Source organism: Podarcis raffonei, chromosome 12 (genome assembly GCF_027172205.1).
Source record: "Podarcis raffonei isolate rPodRaf1 chromosome 12, rPodRaf1.pri, whole genome shotgun sequence".
Taxonomy (NCBI): Eukaryota; Metazoa; Chordata; class Lepidosauria; order Squamata; family Lacertidae; genus Podarcis; species Podarcis raffonei.
Window position 1 is genome coordinate 45,488,302 of NC_070613.1, and position 20,110 is coordinate 45,508,411.

General features: G+C 42.6%; 1 protein-coding gene across 2 annotated transcripts in view; it reads right to left on the reverse strand.

The window, feature by feature from the left end:
• Window positions 1-323: 323 nt before the first annotated feature.
• The window catches only part of ZNRF2 (zinc and ring finger 2), a 51,565-nt gene continuing 31,778 nt past the window's right edge, over window positions 324-20,110 (reverse strand). Inside the window, exons 3-5 of one of the 2 annotated variants that reach the window (XM_053359181.1) lie at window positions 5,527-5,632; window positions 4,383-4,465; window positions 324-1,080 (exon numbers count right to left, since the gene is read on the reverse strand). In XM_053359181.1, the coding sequence (XP_053215156.1) occupies window positions 4,408-4,465; window positions 5,527-5,632 (164 nt within the window). In that variant the 3' untranslated portion in view covers window positions 324-1,080; window positions 4,383-4,407. The remainder of the gene's footprint in view (window positions 1,081-4,382; window positions 4,466-5,526; window positions 5,633-20,110) is intronic. The other variant, XM_053359180.1, reaches the window with a different exon arrangement.

The window sequence follows — 20,110 nt, forward strand, 5'->3', positions numbered from 1 at the left end:
GGCTAACATGAACTGCTATGATCTGCCACTGAGACAACCTTGAATAATAATAATTAAAAAAACCACACAAAAGTCAATCCAGCTCCCATCCCCATGAAATGTATCACTTTGCTCACCTTTGTGACTACTCAGCTGGAGAGAAACAGCCTGGAGATTAAAGTAGTACAAGAAAATAACTACCTGAAACATGTTTAAAAAATACCCGTTAAATTACCTTAAACTGGCAGCACTTGAGATGGTAATTCTTATTTCCCTATAATTTATTTTAAAAAATATTGCATAGCTGCTAAATTATGCTCTCTCTCTCTTTTCTTTTTTCCCCCCAGTTTTGCTGCTGCATTGATATCCACAAGCAGTAAAGGTGAATTTCAGTAAATGAACACAGTATGCGGATTTCAATTAACTCTGTAGCCTGATCAACGACGTCAATTAATGATCTGCCTTGATTACATTTTGCTCTTTGGGCTGCACTCTGGCAAAGCTTTACTTAAAAAATAAAAAATAAAATCCTAAGTCAAGGAATGTTGCATTCTTTCACAGAAAAAATGTGAACAGCAGAAAGGGTGCAAAATTTCATGAGGAAGTTCACACCGCTTAACTGTATGTACTTCATAGACTGCCTTTACCCCCAATCCCAAGCTCCTGGTACACAGTGGGAGTGGGGCGGATTCCAACTCCAAAATGGCATTTTCCTTGTACAATGTCCCAGAATCTTGATCCGGAGCACACAGCTTCCATTCAAGAAAGAACGTGAGAACAAACTGCTTCTGTAGACAGTTTTCTTTTTTTAAAAAAAAAATTAAAATGAAAGTTAGTAACTTTGGCCTGTAGATACAAAATGTTGTCCGTAAAGTCTGTGGGAAGAGGACTTTTCCAGGATGTGCAGCATTTTCAAGAATCCCTGTGCCTCCTTTAAGCTGAGTGTCGGTACACTGAGCTTCCAGCTTCGCATCACTTGTCCCGTGTCGTGTTCCATCTCCCTCTTAACTTTCCAGTACAAAGTGAACAGAAGTCCAGTCTCACGTCGGCATCTGAAGATGGAACGCCAAATCCTTTACACGTGATGATCAGTGTGAGAGACTAGACAGAAATTCACAGAGAAGGAAGTTAACTTTCTTGGAAATGGAGTGTGTTCTATAAACAGCAGTTTTGGGTTTTTTGCGGGGAGGAGAGAAAGTATAAGCCTCTCTGGACACCACTTAAAAATAAATTGCCCTTGTGTGTATAAACAGCCATAAGAACCAGCTGATACTGAGAAAACGATTCACTTGTATTTATCCTGTAATAGTGGTGTATTGGGGATTTTGAGAAGGAATAATTTTCTCCTTGGCATTTCCCATAATTTTCCACCAAGATGTGCTACCCCGTCCCACATACAGTGGTACCTCGGGTTAAGTACTTAATTCGTTCCGGAGGTCTGTTCTTAACCTGAAACTGTTCTTAACCTGAAGCACCACTTTAGCTAATGGGGCCTCCCGCTGCCGCCGGAGCCCAATTTCTGTTCTCATCCTAAAGCAAAGTTCTTAACCTGAAGCACTATTTCTGGGTTAGCGGAGTCTGTAACCTGAAGCGTATGTAACCTGAGGTACCACTGTACAGAGCAGCAGGAAGCCAAACCCTTCTGCGTTTCACATGATGGCAGGAGGAAGGAGAAATAAGAGGGAAGTAGCCATGCAAATTCTCCCCACCATTTTCTCAGAGCCCATATGATGTCTCTGGGCTTGGCCAAAAAGTAGTGAGCTCCATAACTCATTTGGGCATGAAAACTTCTTCTTTTATTCTTGGACTACCTAAGCAGGAGAGAAACCTGCTCTGCAAGCAATGCCAAGCCAAACTATGCCCAACTGAGTTGGTGCAAATTTAGAAAATTTGTCCCTCCTGCTGGTCCAGCCGTTGCCATGTTAGTGATATATGTGAGCCCAGGCTTGTGGTATGTCTTGGTCCAAGCAAACCACAAGCTGTAATCAGAGTTAGCTCTCAGCTTACCGTTCATGGTTTGTTTTGAGCAAGACCAACTTACAAGCCTGGGCTTGCACATATAGCTAAGCCAAACCATGGTTCGGCTTCTGGAAGTACAGAAGCAGGACTGGCTGAAGAGCAAAGAGGCTGTGATTTTCTAAACATGCACCTGCATGCTTGCTTGTTCATGCCAAGCCATAGTTTGTGTGTGAATTATGTGTGAATTGAGCCACCTTTTGTCACAATGCTAGTATTTCAATACTGTATTAACATGTTAACAACAGAAATCAAATGTCAAAACGATAAACAACTACCTGACATTCAGAAGACATCTTAAGGCAGCCCTGTTCAGGGAAGTTTTTAATGTATGATATCTTAGTGTTTTTTTGGTTTCTATGGAAGCCGCCCAGAGTGGCTGGGGAGACCCAGCCAGATGGGCAGGGTACAAATAATAAATTATTATTATTATTATTATTATTATTATTATTATTATTAATGGCTTGAGGTGCAGGGAGTATTTTAAAATGGCGGTACCCATCATTCAGTGCCATAACTCCTCCCCACTCCCACCACATCTGTATTGTGGTTTCTAAGATGACTGAAGAATGAAGAAATAGTAGATGAAACCTGGTAAATAGTAAAAAGGGGGCAGGGAAGGAAAAAGAAAGGGCCTTCTTTGATCAAGGCTATGATGATTAACAATCAAGAGACCACATGACTAACACTATGGGCACAGTGAGACTTTTCACTATACATTTCCATTAAACAGACATTCATTGTGGGTCACAAAAAAAATTTCTGAAAAATTAATCATGCTTCAAAAGCAATTTTTGATACAGCATGTGAGGGCTGCTGTTCAGGGTGCGCATAGAGAGGAAAGTCTTCCTGGTACCTGCGAGCCTAAAGGTGTCATTTGTATTGTGCGCCAACTCAAATAACTTGACACAAATGCCAGCAGGCATTTAAAAATAGGAAGTTTAGAAAGTACTGCTGCCTCCTCCACCCTGCTCTAACACAGTTGTGGTTTTCAAGTTTAAAAAAAATATGCCTGAAATATGACACACAATATTTTTTCCTTGTGGGGATAAAAGTCATGAAAAAGATGTTACTGAATAGTAACATGTCTAGTTCCAGCAAGTCAGAACTGAATATGCTAAGAGACAACTCTTTAAAGAGCATCTCAAATGGCACCGATTGCTGGTCTACAAAGGGCAAGCCAGACTGTCCTGCTCCACATTGCTTAATGCCTAGTGAAAACAGCCTACCACTGTCATTACTAAGCATTAGGCACTAAGATGCTACTTTCTACATCTGGGAACACACAGGGTAAGAACTGGTGTCTGAATGGCGCAGATAATGCCTTTATAAAGTGTTTGCCATAACAGGGCCGCCATTTATTTACATGCCACTTCAGGTAGCAAAATGTCTTGGGCCAGCAGTGCTGCCCAGAATGGTAAGATGGCTCAGGCAGAATTGGATAAATAATAATAGTAATATTTTTTTGTTTATACCCCGCCCTTCCCGGTTCAGAAAACCGGGCTCAGGGCGGCTAACAACAAATTGAAAACACTTAATTATAATACGACATAGAAGCAGCATAAAATACAGTATAAAAGCATGAATGACAATAAAATTCAAAGTTCAAAAATCAATTTGGGGGAAATCCATCCAATAAACATTAGATAGTCACCAGGGCTAGCTGGCTGAATTAGTCCTACTTGGGCCAGCGAGGAGGCCAGGGGAGAATTAGCTGTGGGGTCCCAGAGTGGGTAATCTTCATAAAAGAGGAGGGGGAGGGAAGAGAAGGAAAAGATCAGGCTGAATTCAAATTAAAGGCCAGGTGGAATAGCTCTGTCTTACAGGCCCAGCGAAAGGAGGTTAAATCCTTAGTCTCATGGGACAGAGCATTCCACCAGGCCAGAGCCATCACTGAAAAGGCCCTGGCCCTGGCAGAGGATAGTCTGACTTCCTTAGGGCCCGGGACCTCTAACCTATGGTTATTCATGGACCTTAGGGTCCTCTGCGGGGCATACCAGGAGAGGCGGTCCCGTAAATACGAGGGCCCTAAGCCTAAAGTAGTAACAAAGGTGGTTTATCGGGTTAAGGCAGGAATTTCTTGACACAAAAATCCCCATGGCAAGAGTAGGGAGCAGATGGTTCAGGCTGCAAGGATTCAGCATTCATCCCCATCATCAGTGACAGAATCGATGGTCTGAAGTCTTTAGCATGTGCAAGAATCAAATACATTTAACAACTGCGTCCAATCCCAGAAGTTATTGTGCCAATGTACCATTAAGAAAAGTAGCTGGAGCAAAAGGTTATTGGAGCACTAGAACTCACGTTGTGCTACAGCCAGATTATTGAAAGCTACTCAGCTTTATAGATTGGTCTTTGGGGACAGCAACCTATATGACAGTAGTTACCTACACAAAACAGGAAACTCTGACGTTAATCTGAGGGATGCTCAGGACAAGATCTGTTTACTTCAAACCATTCGTCTATGCATCTACAAGAGAGCGAGAGAGAGAGAGATTATTTCTTTACTGCAGCTGAAACACAAAGAGAAGTTTGCTTATCAGTCAGCTCCACGAAAACAGGAAAAAAATTATTTTCAAGAAAATGCTTTCTTTATAATGAAAGTATCATGTTAACTAGGGCAATCATTCAGAAGTGGTTTTTCCATTACAGTTAACAGACTTGTAACTGATTAATCAATGTGTAAAGGGAATTGGGGTTGCTTGTGCGTAAAGGGTGCTGCAGCTCTAGACAGCGTTGCCTGGATAAACCTTTCCCTGGCTGGACAGCCCTTTCTCCATGACTGTCTCAGTCACTGGCAGAATCCGTTAGTGGGCGTTTTCTGAACTTCTTCCAACATAAAAATTCCTTCACTCCAAGTCTCCGCCTAGCCTCTCTGCGCGGAAGTCTCCTGCGCAGAGTGGGCATGCCCAACGGAGGTCCTGGGCTCTCCCCGCTGCTCTCTGTGGAAGAGTCTCGGAGCCCTCCCTCCGCAGCCTCCTCTTTCTTCCTGGTGTCCCTCCTATTTCCTTCCTCCAAGGAAGCTCTCTCTCTCTCCCTGCTGGTTCCTTCTCCTGCATCGTCAGGGAGCCTTACCTCCACCCTAGGCTCCGATGGCAGTTCCCTGACACAATGAAAAAGCTATATATTGGAAAACCTCAGTAAAGGCCTTTTTTGAGGGTCCTTGCATACTATGAAGTAAGATTTCAAAAGAAAAACAATTAACAGGAAAAGTAAATATGCTGAGGGGATAAGCTCTAGAAATCCCGCCTTGTCAAATCTCATTTTTGACAGTTTTTAAATGCAAACCTATTAAAATTATTTCAGTGAATTATTAGAATGGTTAAGTGGAACAGATTCCCCCGGGAAGTTGTGGACTCTCCTTCCTTGGAGATTTCTAAGCAAAGGTTGGATGGCCACCTGTCATGGATACTTTAGTTGAGTTTCCTGCCTTGCAGGGGGTTGAATTAGATGACCCTTTGGGTCTCTGCCAACTCCACAATTCTATGATTCCAAGTCCCAGCTGCTGAATTCTGTTTCGCATGTACTTACCCTTTATGATATATGCATAGACAAGGCAATCGTGCTATTGTATCCCCTTGCTGCAGCTCTTCCAGGCATATTGCACACTCCCCAGCGTCTTTACTCAGCACATCCTCTACAGACACAGGCAAAACACAACAGAGACAAAAAATATATATATTTCATTCCCAGTATTGACAATATCCTTTAAAGAAATGGCAAGGAAGATGAGATCTATCACGTTTAACATTCAATGAAGTTAACAGTCACAAAATCAAATCATACTGTGGTTTGATTTAGTCTAATGGAATACTGTTGTGAAACAAGCTACTGGAATGTAGGGCTAAAGATTACAATACCTCACATGCTTGTGCAGATAGAAAACAACAAGGAAGACCTGCATCAAAGCTTTCCAGCCAGTCAGCCAGCCATGCCCTCTTTCAGTAAACTCCAATGCATCCCACGCTCTCCCAGTTTTCCACCCTTGAACAGTTAGACAGCATTCTGTGACCACTAAGCATGCTTGGTCCTCACAGGCTCGTTTGGGGTTTTCCACCTCTTAGGGGTTTCTTCCAAAGCTTTTTTTTGTGTGTATGGGGGGGTGTTGCTTGGGGGTTTCTCCCCAAGCCTACCAACCTTCATGTTCTAAATTGATGGTACCCACTTGGCTACTAAGGATCCACACTTGGAAAATGAGTTATTTATGATGGTATAAAATGTATTTCAGCTCAGATATAGACAGAAAATAATATAAACGCTCTCTCAGCCTTCCCCATAATTCAAAGATCAATATTTATAGTATATACCTCCTTACGGAACAGGCTCCTTTATCACCTGAAGCCTGAACGTGGAAAAGAAACACCTCTGACATACTAGATTCTGTACATCCGTACTGCTGAAGTGGTGATCATAAAAAGTAATTAAACATCAACACTAGATACACCCATTTGCTTCCAGATTGCAAGTTGCGCAATATGGTTTCCAGATGACATAGGGTTGGACAAAACCTGAGGCAGAATTTCTGCAAAATAAGCCCATGCGATTGATTCCTGTAGCTTTACCTCACCAGATTTCGCTCAAACTGGCAGAGGTTTGCCAGAGCCAACCACTACTCTTGCGCTGAACCTGGAAAGCAGTGATCCACGGGCACCACCTGCCAGGCTTTCGAAGCAGCTGATGAATGTGAAAGAGGTTTAAATTCTGCACAGCATTGCCAGTTTTGGATTAAATTGTGCTGAGTGCCTATCCGGGTATGCTGCACCTAGAAACTGTCGCTTACAAGAAGTGGATTGGCCTTGCCTTCTGCCTTTGCAAGCTAGGGATGGCTAAATCTATGCCTGCCATATCTAAATAACAAGGATATTCCAGAACCAGTGAGACCCTCCCTTTCCCCTTGCAATCCATGTCTATTTCCACTTGATTAGAAGTTCAAAATCAGCTCCAGAATTTGGAGGCATCTCTTTTTGTGGAGTGAAAATGAGTTCTGATGGTGTAAAAACAAAGGCATGTGACAACACGCCATAATTTAATTTCAAAGTAGGTTATGAATGATGGTGCATAGATACCTTAAATGGTTTTCTTCCACTGAAGAAGCAGAAACTGGAAGTTTACAACTTCTTAACTAATGAAAGAGTAAGAAGTTTGTAAGTTATTCATACAACTGAATAACTTTTCAAGCATGCTCTCTATTTGACCAGACAAAAACAGCCAAGAAGGGGTTCCTCCCACCCAAATTGAGCATTTTCTTAGTAATTTACTACTAGTAGTGGTTACAATGATCCCCCAAACGGGGATATTTTTGTAGGTGACAAAGCTGTAATACCAATGCGACAACAATTCTGTGATGAATCCTTTGAATTAATGTCAAGATTTACTATAAACTGATCTCTCTGTGTTGAGATACAAATCAGTAAGGAAAAATCAGAATTGCTAATTCTCTCCACAGAACTAGGGCTTGAAACAAATTCTTATTTGTTCCTGTGAAATCTTTATGAAATACTTTTCAGGCAATTTCAGTGTGCTACATGAAAGGTAACAGATATTCCTATTTCCACAGTATGAAGAATTCGCAGAAGCTGGTCAAATTAAAATGTCCTCAGTTTATAAGAAGCAATTTCTACCTATACTGGCATGGTTTTATGAACCTTCTGTTTCTAGTCAATAATTAAAACATGGATTGCATTCACATGTAACACTAAACCCCAATTTAGCACTATGTCAACATGCCTGAATGGGCCTGAGCCAAGCACTGGGCTTACATGCTCCATTCTGTACTCCTCTTCCCAAATGGCTAAGATAATGATTTTGGCAATGTTTTGTTTTAGTTGGTAGGATCCTGGTTTAAACATACACTTTGGTAAGTTTCATACTATGCCAACTTGAAACCAAGTTAGCTTATTAGAATATAGTATCTTGGTTTTCGAAAAGCTTAGTACTCGAACGTTTTGGCTTCCGAACATCGCAAACACCGAAGTGACTGTTCCGGTTTGTAACTATTTTTGGAAGCCAAACGTCCAACGGGGCTTCTGAGGCTTCCGATTGGCTGCAGGAGCTTCCTGCAGCCAATCAGAAGCTGTGCTTTGGTTTCCGAACGTTTTGGAAGTCGAACGGACTTCTGGAACGGATTCCGTTCGACTTCCAAGGTACAATTGTAATTAGATTCTTTGTTTGAATACACAGTAAGGCTAGGGTTAATTAAAGCATAACTAAACTCTGCCAAAGTAACCATGGCCCTATAGGAGAAGGAACACACAACCCTGGCAGTTCACTTGTGCTTGCCCGAACTCGTCTAACACTAAAGCAGGGGTGAGGAACCTCCAGACCGCAGGCCAAATTTGGACTACATCCCAAATTGGCCAACTAAGCTGTTTTCCTAAAACCACGCCCATCATGCTCATGGGTACAGATGTGGCTGGAATGGCTGCACAATCTAACTTCCCATGGGGAAACTTGATTGTGCAGCCGATCCCTGCAGAAAGCAGCTTTTCTGGCCCTTTGCTCAACTCTTGGGAAACACAGAGCTTGCAATGTGCTTTGCACAGCATTTCCCAAGCACCCAACAGCCAGTTGTTTGGCCATTGGCCTGGCAAAGTTGGACTGTGGTGATGGAGACAGATAAAAATCTGGTCCACCAGGTCAAAAAGGTTCCCCACCCCCTTGCACTCAGCCATGATCTAAAATTATCGCAATCCAGCCAGTTGGCAGGGTATGAACTCCAAGCTTTTGTGGGATACTTCAAAACCAAGGGAAACCTGATTGGCTTGGACAGCGAGGCCTAAGTGTCTTATGCCTACACTATGAAGAAGCTCACTCTATTTTACCGATTGATTCACTTGGCACTTTAAAGGCATCTTCTCTAAATATTTATTTATCTGATTTATATGCCGCCCTACATCACAAGATCTCAGGGCTGTTCACAAGATGCTGAATTTTCTGTGCAATCCCCAATCACCTCAGAGCCTCATCCTGGCAGGCTTTGAGCTTGCACAATCCACTGTTATGAAGGCATAATTTTTAGAAGCAACTTTAAAATTCAAGTCTCGTTTCAGATCAAATTGATGTAAGAGCCTAATGCATTTACAGACTTTCCCACAAAGAGCCATTTCCACAAGTCTACTCTGCAGTCTCCACGGCAGCCAGATAAGCTAAAACTCACATACCACAAGGCTCTCCTCAGTCTCCTCTTCTGCATAGCAAATGTTGTCAACCGTAACATTGACGTACAGAGAAACTATACCCTAAGCAACTGCTTGGAGTGAATCAATGCCAGATTCTGAGCACAAACCCAATCATCCCTGGTTTATCACCAGTGTGGCATGATAAATGCAAAGAGAACATGACACACAGAGAGAACAAAGTCGTACATGAACCTTGGAGCAAACCAATTTGTACTGCTGTGGAGGTTTCCATAACTGCCATGATATCACTACCTGCTGCCACAAGGCAACCCAGACTGTACAGACAGCACTTAGTCACACCCTTGCTTAGCAAGATCTATGATAAAGAAATAGAAACTCCAGAGTTCTATCCTACATCTGACCTGGCCTTGCTCAAACCAACTTCAGGTTCAGCTGCTTACGGTGGAGGCTAGTTAGGCATAACTTATTATATGCTTTGATATTTAGTAGCTGGGTATGTAAAGATTTTACCACTGGAGAAAAGGAGATGGCTACTTAAAGGCCAATCAATTAAATGCTGCTTGTGCGTTAGTGAACTCAATATACTAGGTGCTTCTGTAGACATTTATATCAAGTCTGGAATCAGTAGCTTTCATGCACCCAAAATGCAAAATAAAAAGCTCTTCTTAGTAATCGTCTATACTAATGTAGGTCAAGGCAGCATGAGTAAAGCAGACAGCAAAACAAAAGCCTGTTATCTGCAATATATATTGGTTTTAATGAAAGCATCCAACAGGATTCCATGCTCTGCTTCATAACAGAAATATTTGCCATTCAGACGAAGCATCCAAAACAATTCATCTGTTTCAGTGGAAATGGGGGCGGAAAGGGGGGAGGGAAGGAGAGAGACAGACAAGCACTACAACTTGACTGATGAAAGATCAGGCATGTTACCTGAATACTTTTTTGTTCTTGAACCCTCAATGATAGCAGACCATCACAAAAGCAGCACACAATGTGCACTCCCCTAGAAAAATCAAGAGTGATAATAGATTTTATTTTAGTAAGAGTACAGAAGCCACCGAGAATAAAATGCTATTCCTTGGCCAGTGACAGTTGCCCTAAGTTGCAGAGATACTTCTAATTTCCATAACATGTAGATTTTTTTTAAAGTGCCTGACATTTTGACCCCCCCCCAAACTTCATCTCCTTTGTGCTTATTTTACATGCCAGGGCAAGCAACAATGGACTCAAGTGCTTACCGTATTTTTCGCCCTATAGGACGCACTTTTTCCCCTCCAAAAATGAAGGGGAAATGTGTGTGCGTCCTATGGGGCGAATGCAGGTTTTCCCAGGCTTCCTGCAGCTCTGCGCCACCCTCCGGATCCCGGCGCGAAGCCGCGCGGGGCTCCAGAGGGTGGCACGGAGCTGCCTGCGCTCCAGGGCTTCCTGCAGCTCTGCGCCACCCTCCGGATCCCGGCGCGAAGCCGTGCGGGGCTCCGGAGGGTGGCGTGGAGCTGCCTGGGCTCCAGGGCTTCTTGCAGCTCTGCGCCACCCTCTGGATCCTGGCGCTAAGCTGCGCGGGGCTCCGGAGGGTAGCGCAGAGCTGCCTGCATTCCGAAGCCTGGTGCGCGCTGAAGAGCGCCCCCGGGCTTCACGCACCTCTCCGCAAGCCTGGGGAGACCGGTGCGGCTCCCTAGGCTTGCGGATAGCAGGCTGTTCTGGGGGCTGGGGTCGGGGGAAGCTCGGGCTTCCCCCGCGCCTGCCCCGTGCCTGAGGAGGGGAAATTTTTTTTTCTTTATTCCCCCCCCCAAAAAAAAATTAGGTGCGTCCTATGGGGCGGTGCGTCCTATGGGGCGAAAAATACGGTAAGTCCTCAAAGCAGAACTCTACTGCATGCAAAGAAAAGAGAGGCGCTTAATAAAGTGTGTGTAAAATTAGTGAGAAAGCTTTTTTTTAAAAAAAAAAAATTATGTACTGCAGTCACTGATACCGGTAAATTAAGCAAACATCTTGTATGTCAAGTCGATTTCATACAAATATAATTTGACAATGATCAAACCAATCTTAAAATCTGATACATTAGTAAAATGTAAAACAATGCAAGTGGCATAGCCTAATGAAAGTTATAACATACGGAAGAATCTAAGAAGAGCCTGCTGCAACAGGCAAATTGCACTTCCAGTCCGGTAGCCTGTTCTCAGAGTGCCAAAGTGATACCTATCGGAAGCCCACAAGCAAGACCCAAGCAAAAGAACACTCTCTCCTCCTGAAATTTCCAACAACTGGGATTCAGCAGCATTCTGTCTCCAACCAAGCTATGGCAAGAACCTCTGGGTGTTTTGATTTTACTCTTAACGAAGGACAAGCGTCAAAGCTGTCTGTAGCTTTATTTTTACACATTTAGCAAGACTTCAATATGGCTGTTAACAATGCATTTTCTTCCTGATAAGTCAAGGGATTGTGATGAGTTAATACGGTCATGCTTGCCTCAACCTCTCTTTGTTGGCATGTGTACCTGTAGAACCGTACCTCCCAAAATAGAGTGTTATTTATTCTTGCCTTTCAAATGACCCTAAGTTAGGATCTTACGTTTTCATTTGAGGGGCTCTATAAGCACACATCCAAAGTAGACATTTATGGCAAACACATGGAGAGCGGAGTAGGGTGGACTCCAGGTGGCGGCCAATGCTGCATGTAATCATTGTTCTGAGGATGTTTACCCATTCTGAGTGCTTACACAGAGCAAGAGGCATGATGAAGATGGGAATACCAATAGAAAAGACATATGACTGCCCTGAAAGTTTTAGACCTCAAAAAATAAAGCACTAAATCACTTCACAAAAGAAAAATGGTTTGCGTACATGAAGACCAAAATTCAACCCTTGGCATCTCCAATTAAGGGTCCAGGCAGGTCTGAATAATGTCTCTACCTTAGACCTTGGAGGGCTAGCCAGGTTAGACAGTACTGAGCTATATACATCATTGGGCTGATTCAGGGCAAAACAGTTCTAGCACCTTATAGACAAACCTGTGTACTTGCAGAACAAGTTTTTGTAGTGTGAAATAACCCCTCTTCACTGTCACTTGGTAGGCACTGTTAAGTCCTCAGGTTTCATAGCTGTCTTCACTGTGAGAGTTACACCAAAGTCTAGCTTAGCATGTCATCTGAGCCCAGGCTAGTGGTTTGTCATGAGCTGTAGCCAAGATTTGTTCTTGGTTTACAACTGGTGGCTTGCCTGGAGCAAGACAAATCATGTGCCTGGGTTCAGACAATGCACTAAACCAAACCGTGGCTTGGTTCAGAGCAGCGAGGCCAGAGGAAGAGCAAAGCAGTTGCGAGCCACAATCTCCTCTCTGGGAGCCTGCACCAAGTCATGGTTTGATTTAGCGTTGCACGGAAACCGAGTCAATATACATCTGTGAGGGGAAGTAGCTACGAAGGCAGAAGCTAAGGCAGCACCCACGTTCAGAGTCCTAACCATTAAGATACTGACACCGGGGTGATCTGAACCTCCTAGAGAGAAGACTTTTGGGGTGTTTACAGGAAACCAAAAGCATTGAAAACATGCACAAGGGATCCATGCTAGCTAGTCCAGTCCCACCCCCAATGTCCATGACAGTTCATGTTCCTCAATATAAGGGGGAATACTGAGTAATTGCAGTAGTGGAAGATAGTGTGGTGTGTGTGTGTGTGTGTAGTAATCAGGAGGTTTCCAACAAATGGGGATACATGGGGGGCTCCCCGTGGTCTGGACTCTGCTTCATCTGTTGCAGAATATGGTGGCTTGTGGGGGCAAACTGCTGCCAGGACATAAAACCTGGCTTGTAGGATTTTCACCGACTGCCACTCCGCTACTGGATCAAATTCAAGGCATTGCCACTGTAAGATCCTTTACAACTCAGGACCAGGTTCCTTGAGAGACAACCTCATGCCATATACTAAGTGGGTCACTGCTGACTTCAGAAGAGCTTCTCCTTCAAGTTCCAAAGATATCAGAAGCCCATTCCACAGTAACTTGGAGTAGGCTACACCAGTTTTGTAGAGCGGTATTCCTGTCACGCTATATGACAAACACACACTGTACTTTCTGGAAGCTATTGAATATATTTTTGTTCAAGGAAGCTTTGCAGCGGGATGGATAGCTCTCTGCCTGCTTAGGATTTGCTTGTGTTGTTTTTATTGTATTTTGTATATCACCTTAAGGTATGTGTGCTGAAGGTGATTAAATAAAACGAAAGCAGTAGCACCAGATTGTCCCATTGAATGAACTGGTCCAGGGTCAGATTGACTAATGGAAAGGAAACACTTGGGAAATTCTACTAGGATTTCAATTCACCATCATTGTGAGCCTGGACCAATTTATCAACAAGTAATTTTCTAGACACTACGGTAGAAAAACATTATGGACATAAGCACCCTCTGTTGGAAACCTACTGACAACTATATATATCTACATGTTTTTGTGTAGAACTGCCTCTGTTCTGACTCACAACTAAAGGATTTACACCAGGTATTTCAGTCTACAATACCCATCCAGTGAAATAAAAGTTCCACAGAGTTGTAGCCAGAAATAAATCTACTACAGGGCAGACCTAGAAGAGGAAAATGAATGCCACTTGTCACCCAAGTAAAACATAAGGTGCCACAAAAAAGTTGTTAATGCATTATACAGTGGTACCTCGAGTTACAAACACCTCAGGTTACAAACGCTTCAGGTTACAAACTCCGCTAACCTGGAAGAGTTACCTCGAGTTGAGAACTTTGCCCCAGGATGAGAACAGAAATCGTGTGCTGGTGGCGCAGCGCCAAGAGGCCCCATTAGCGAAAGCACGCCTCTAGTTAAGAACAGTTTCAGGTTAAGAATGGACCTCCGAAATGAATTAAGTTCCACTTAATTAAGAGGTACCACTGTAGTTAAAAAATTTCACAATGGAGCCTCCCTTTGAAGTTGTTTTGTTGAAAATGGGGACCAATAGGAATAGATGTAATCCTGCAAGTTCTGAAGTATTTGTATGCAGACTTGCTGTGGTAAAAACCTGCATAGCTACATCCATTAGGAGACCACTCCAGTTGAGTTGCATGTGCCTCTTCCATTGTTATTGTGGATGTTAGGTTCTGTATTCCACCATATCTCTCAGCCTGACATTTTGTACATAATTCCTCAACAGGATGCAACCAGGGCCCTTAGATAAGCATTTTCAAAGGTAAGATTAACACATTAGCTTAAACCCCTGTAAGTAAGACGACACTGTTATACAAATTATGGAAACACTGGGTGTTTCCAGTGTTCAAAATGTAAATAGTCAACACTGTGTGAAATAAGCTACAATGTTATACAATGTCACAATTCTCAGTCTTGGCGCAACAAGCATTTTTCAATCAAAAATCCTTCTCAATAGTTCAGAAATTCCTACTTAGATTTTAACATAGTCAAACCAGCAACACATACACACCACTTCCTGCAATAAAAATTGATTTAAAAAACAAAAACAGGTATAAATTAACAGTACTATATTTTCATCTGAAATAGAAAAGATCATTCCAGTATGCGTAACTCTGTGACAGAAGTCGCAACCCTGGAAAAGACTGAGGCAGGCATAAATTGCAACCCTATCTGGTGTCTAAGCTGTTGCAGAAAATGCTGAAGTCAAGAATTTCCTTTGCTACTGACTCATACCACATCACATTTCAAACAAAATCCACATTGTGAGAGATCAATTACAGCTTTAGGATTTATTTATTTTTTAAAAAACACCAAAACACTTTAGCTAACAGTATACCAAAAACTCACATTCAGCTTAGACCCTTTGAAAGCAACAGACTTAAACCTATTGCTTTCAATAGGTCTGCTCCAATTATGACTAATGTTGATTAAAGCTGCAATCTGATACACACTTAACTGGGAGTAAGCCCCGTTAAGCAGATTTCTGAGCAGACATACATAGGGCTGCAATGTAGGGTATAACACCTGCAAACCTACAAAATACAGTCATAAGGACAGAGAAACCCTGAAAAAGAAAACTGCTTTTATTGATTCAAAGAGCTACATCAACAAAATAATTGTGGTCTCTTGTGAGATGCTTATATGGTCACTCAAATAAAATTACTCCATAAACATAGTGAAAGATAAGGCTCAGGGTTTGCCCTCAGGTACAGTTCCTAGCAGTCATAAGACTGCAGCAGTTGCAGACACAATTTATGACATCCTCGGAATGACCTTTAAAGTTCGAAACTGATTAAGTGTAGGACATTCCAGGTAGTTCTTATCCAGCAGAATCACGAGGTACAGAAAACAATCCTTGTGCATTTCTCATAAGAAAATGTACGCATACTGTATTGTAAATCTACACGTGCAAAAGCTCCACACCCTTTTTTCTCTGAACTGTTTTTAGTGACTTTTTGCATACCTTTCCTAGCAACTCATTCATATTTGTGAGATTATCAATTCCAATGGCAGAAGCATTTCAGTTAATGGCAAAAGTAAAACATTTGCTCAAGGGCTTATTATTTGCTTAATGTGTGGGATTCTACCTAGGGTTAGTAAATCAAAAGCTTTACTGGTACCAACCAAAACCACAATGTACTTGTGCAAGCTTGTGGTTTTTCAGTTAATTCTAATAACAACTGTTTTACTATTCCTGCGTGGAATAGTCTTAACAGACCAGACCAGCTACTCTTGCTTTTATTGTGTAGATGTAGAAACATCTCTGAATAAAACATAGTTGAATATCACCCTATAAAGGTGCAATTTTAAAAACTGGTTACATGATTATGGTGAAACCAAATCTAAGAGTTCTTATAGAAGACACTGCAAGACAAGAAACTAGGGTTAGCAAACAGTGGAAGAAGCAAGTGTCATTGGAAAGCAGGGCAGCAAGGTCAGGGTGACTCACCCAAATAATGAATATGCAGTATCGCCCAATTACATATTTGTAATACTGTACTTTAGTCTGCACGATGGCTGAAGTCTGCCTTAGAGTCTAGAGATTAGATACTGTTATATGAAAACAGAAACAGGAAAATTTCAAAGAATGGATCTTGTGAGGGGCAAGAACTACAACAAGACAATCAACTGGAGAATGAGGAGAAAAGAAAACCAAACTAAGCCTAATGGCTCTGATAAGAAACTCAAGAACAGTCAAAGCAGAAAATAATGGGTCAGAGTCTGCAGCTAACTTAAATCAGTTGAATTTACCCATGTGACAGCTTAAAAAAAGAGATAGAAGTAGCGACATTCAAACCTTGTTAAATCAATCTTGTATTTGGATCCACTTCTTTCTCTCAGCATATTTTAAGAGCATGTGGAATGCACGATTGCATGTGTACATTTTAGACCATCCTAACCTAAGGTTTGCATCTGGCATGAAAACAAAGCACCCCAAAGCTCCCACTTGCAGCAGAACCCAACCATGCTCCATCTTACAAAATATAAATTTATAAAAATGCAAAATGCAGAGTTTCATTCAGGTTGTTTATAGCATGTGTAATGCCTTTCCAAGAATTCAACTAATTGCAAGACAGCAGATGCAGCACCCGAGGAAAACTCCTAGGCGCCTAGTTGCTCAGATTCCTAGAAGTGTTGTGCTAGTGCCAGTAAGTTCAGAACGTTTGTTCTGTCTTCAGAGAGCTTGCCTCTAAATGTATGATATTGGCTCCAATATATGGATGCTGCTGCCTAAGTATTTAAAACATTTCTCCAGCACCAATGATCCAGAATTGCAACTGTTATTTTGCTTGATTTGTGTGTGCATGAGCTGCTGCCTATAATAGGCCCTGTTGTTCACAATGCCCATCAAAATAGGTTCCAACTGGGACAACCGATCTCAGTGATCATGGGTAGGAGGAGGAGTTACGCTAAGACCAGAGCATGTCATTACCGAGGAGGCAGGTTTAGTCGTTATTTGAGGACTATCCCTTACTCCGGGTCTGGTCTTGTCCGGATGGATACTGGAATCAGCAAGGGATACCCACATGACCTGAAGGTGCTGCTGTGCAATGCCAGGTCAATGATTCATAAGACTACTGCCATCCATGACTTGATCATGGATGGAGGACTTGACCTGGCATGCGTAACAGAGACTTGGTTGGATGAAGCAGATGGGCCTGTCCTTGCTGCTGCTTGTCTACCAGGTTTCTCTTACGCACAGCAACCCAGGCCTTTGGGGGGGGGGGGTTGCAGAGATTTTTAGGAAGTCATTAGTTTGCACCAGGCGTTCTGTTGGGAAGACCTAGTTCTCTGAGTACATGTTCTGGAAGCTGGGCAATAGGGGCAGTACAGGATTCCTTTTGGTGTACTGACCTCCCTGCTGCACCAAGGATTCCCTGCCTGAGCTGTTTCAGGTCATGGTGGATGTTCTCCTGGAGAAACCTAGTTTGGTTGTCCTAGGGGATTTTAACATCCATGCCGACACGACCTTACAAGGGGCCGCTTGAGATTTCGTGGAAAGCATGGCCTCCATGCGGCTGTCCCTGAATAAGTCTGGCCCAACTCATAGCCACGGACATGCCTTAGACCTGGTGTTCACCTCTATGGATGTTGGTGATCTGACACTAAGTAAAAGCGAAACTAAAGAAGTGCCATGGTCTGATCATTTCCTGGTGCAACTGGACTTCTCCACAACCCTTCCCCTCTGCAGGGAGGTGGGACCGATTTGGATGGTCCGCCCCCCCCCCACTTAATGGATCCAAATGGTTTCCAAAGAGCGGTAGGGAATGCTTTATCCCATGTTGATGGCCTTTCAGCTGATTTCCTGGTGGCCCACTGGAATGTGGAGTTAACCAGGGCTACTGACTGTTTAGCTCCAAAGCGCCCTCTTCAATTGCATGGAGCCCTGACAGCCCTGTGGTTTTCCACGGATTTGAGGGCAATGAAACAATCGTTGAGGTGGCTAGAGTGCCGGTGGCAGATAACTCATTCTGAAGCTGACCGGACACGCATTAGAGCTCAATGTTGTCAAAGAGAAGAACAACTACCAGACTTTTAGAAGACATCTTAAGGCAGCCCTGTTTAGGGAAGCTTTTAATGTTTAACAGATCACTGTATTTTAATATTTTGTTGGAAGCCGCCCAGAGTGGCTGGGGAAACCCAGCCAGATGGGCAGGGTATAAAAATAATAAATAATAATAATAATAATAATAATAATAATTATTATTCCAAGAGTCAAAGGATAAAGTACAACATTTTGTGATTCCTGGTGTATGCATTTGGTGTATGCACGCTGGACCTTCACTTGTAGGGGTACAAAGCACAGTGCTCAGGTTTTTATAACCTCGAATCCTTGCCTGTGAGTGAATTAACATTCTAAATTGAACAAGACAGCAAGCTGCCCTAGAGCTTTCTCTTTTGAGTTTTGTGCTGTTTTCTGTCATGCTGTATAGCATATCATGCTCAAGAACATTTACTACACTAAGGCAAGAGACCACCATGACAGAGCTGCTTGAGATATTGCTTAGACAGAGACTGAAACAGCTTTCAGTAAGGCACAAAAAGGTAACTATCCGCTCCAGAGTTCAGAAGGCAGTTTCTCCTCTGAATAATCCATTTCAAAATCCTAAATAATAGAAATCATCCAGCCAATTCTCTACTTTTTAGGGCAATCATTAGTTAGTAGGACCTAGGTTCTATGTGGAAAACATCATCCAAACTAGCACAATATGATGTGCATTATGCAAACCTTCCCAGGAGCCTATGTAGTCTTCTGGGGGCTCTAACCCTTTGTGGGTCATCACTGCACGGCACAACATTAGCATGTCATCTACTATGGATTTTGGAAAGTGGTTTGTCTGTCTGTTCATTCTCTTGTCAATTCGGACACATCTTTAGATGGCATCACCAACTAAGTACAAGGGTTCCCAAGGTGGGGACAGCAGCTTTTAAAAATACTTGGATGCTGGTCCCCAATATTTTTTGCTTTCCAAAAATTCCTGGGCAGCACTGGGCACTCCCCACTATCAGGAAATAAAATTAAATATAGGCCTGATGAAGGAAGGAATGCCTCCAACTGAATTACTACTACATGTGTGTCACACCTTCCTCAGGACTCCATATGGTGCAATTCTACAATGTGGTAGAGAGTGCAGAAAGCAGCCTCCTGCAAATCTCAGCTTTTTTAAAAAAAATAAAAATAAAAGTTTCTAGAACTTTAGAAAATGTTGCAAAGTGTGCCAGCTAAAATCTCAGAATGAAGAAAACTGACTGAGAAGGACTCAGTGTGCTGGGCTGCAGTGTTGTTAGCTCATCCTTTGATTTGCAAGAGTAGAAACAATTATGTAAATCAAGAAAAACTATGCACACTTGCTCAATTTCTATTATTTATGAGGGTCATGGAGCTCAGCATTTCTGAGTACTGACTTAAAAAAAAATTTGCACAGAGTATAACCACCATGTCATTTAAAGAAAATCAGCACAACTATACACCAGTGTCTCGAACAGAGTAGAAATGAAATGCTATTCCTGCCCTCTATTCCAGCTCTTCAGTACCGAATGCATCACTAATAGTTTTAACTCCTCAGCACCAGGCTGTAGTTAAAAGGCCATTACCTCAGAAGCCAGAAATAGCACAAGGTAGGCATATCAGAAGGGTAATATGCAAGTAGAAAACTCTTGAGAACTGCACAAGCTATACAGATTATAGCTACACACAGTATAATAAGCAAGCAACCTTGTTACTGGTATCATTACTTGACATCTGAATCGCCACTTTAAGGGGCAGCGATCAGCTGCCTGTTCATAGAACACAGTGGCTCATGAAGCCATTGTTTTTGCTGTTGAGTGGAAGCTGGGCGACAGTCTTTCCGTATTGCTAAGTAAGGGTCATTTTCAGGGTCATTTTCTTTGTGAGGAGCAAGGAAAAGAAAGAAGAGAAGCAGTCTGAAACCAAAGTTTCAGCACAATATACCTTGTAGCAAGTATCATGCTTCAGGCTCTGAGACTGGGGGAATATGGAGGACCAGGTAGAAACTTTCCATGATGTGCAGCTACTCAGTAACCCAG